This window comes from Penaeus monodon, chromosome 31 (assembly GCF_015228065.2).
Source record: "Penaeus monodon isolate SGIC_2016 chromosome 31, NSTDA_Pmon_1, whole genome shotgun sequence".
NCBI lineage: Eukaryota > Metazoa > Arthropoda > Malacostraca > Decapoda > Penaeidae > Penaeus > Penaeus monodon.
In genome coordinates, this window is record NC_051416.1 from 24,155,456 (window position 1) to 24,155,682 (window position 227).

At 48.0% G+C, this 227-nt stretch overlaps 1 protein-coding gene across 1 annotated transcript in view; it reads left to right on the plus strand.

Moving 5' to 3' along the window:
* The window catches only part of LOC119592933 (mucin-2-like), an 8,210-nt gene that overhangs the window by 2,841 nt on the left and 5,142 nt on the right, over positions 1-227 (plus strand). Inside the window, exon 4 of the mRNA XM_037941825.1 lies at positions 86-203. Within this exon, the coding sequence (XP_037797753.1) occupies positions 86-203 (118 nt within the window). The remainder of the gene's footprint in view (positions 1-85; positions 204-227) is intronic.

The following is a 227-nucleotide window of genomic DNA, read 5'->3' on the forward strand; positions in this document are numbered from 1 at the left end:
GATATATGCCCATTTCTGGGCACTGTGACATTTATTCATTCATATTCATGCCTTTCTTTACTACATTTACATGCAATTTTTCCAGCCAAGGACCTTGATGAGAACAAGCGACCCCATCAGTATAAGAGGGTCTACTGAGAGCTCCTTATCCTCCACGCCCACGCCGATTCCCGAGCCGCTGGACTCCTTTCCTTCGCCTGACAGTTTGACGGAAGACCAGAGTCGAG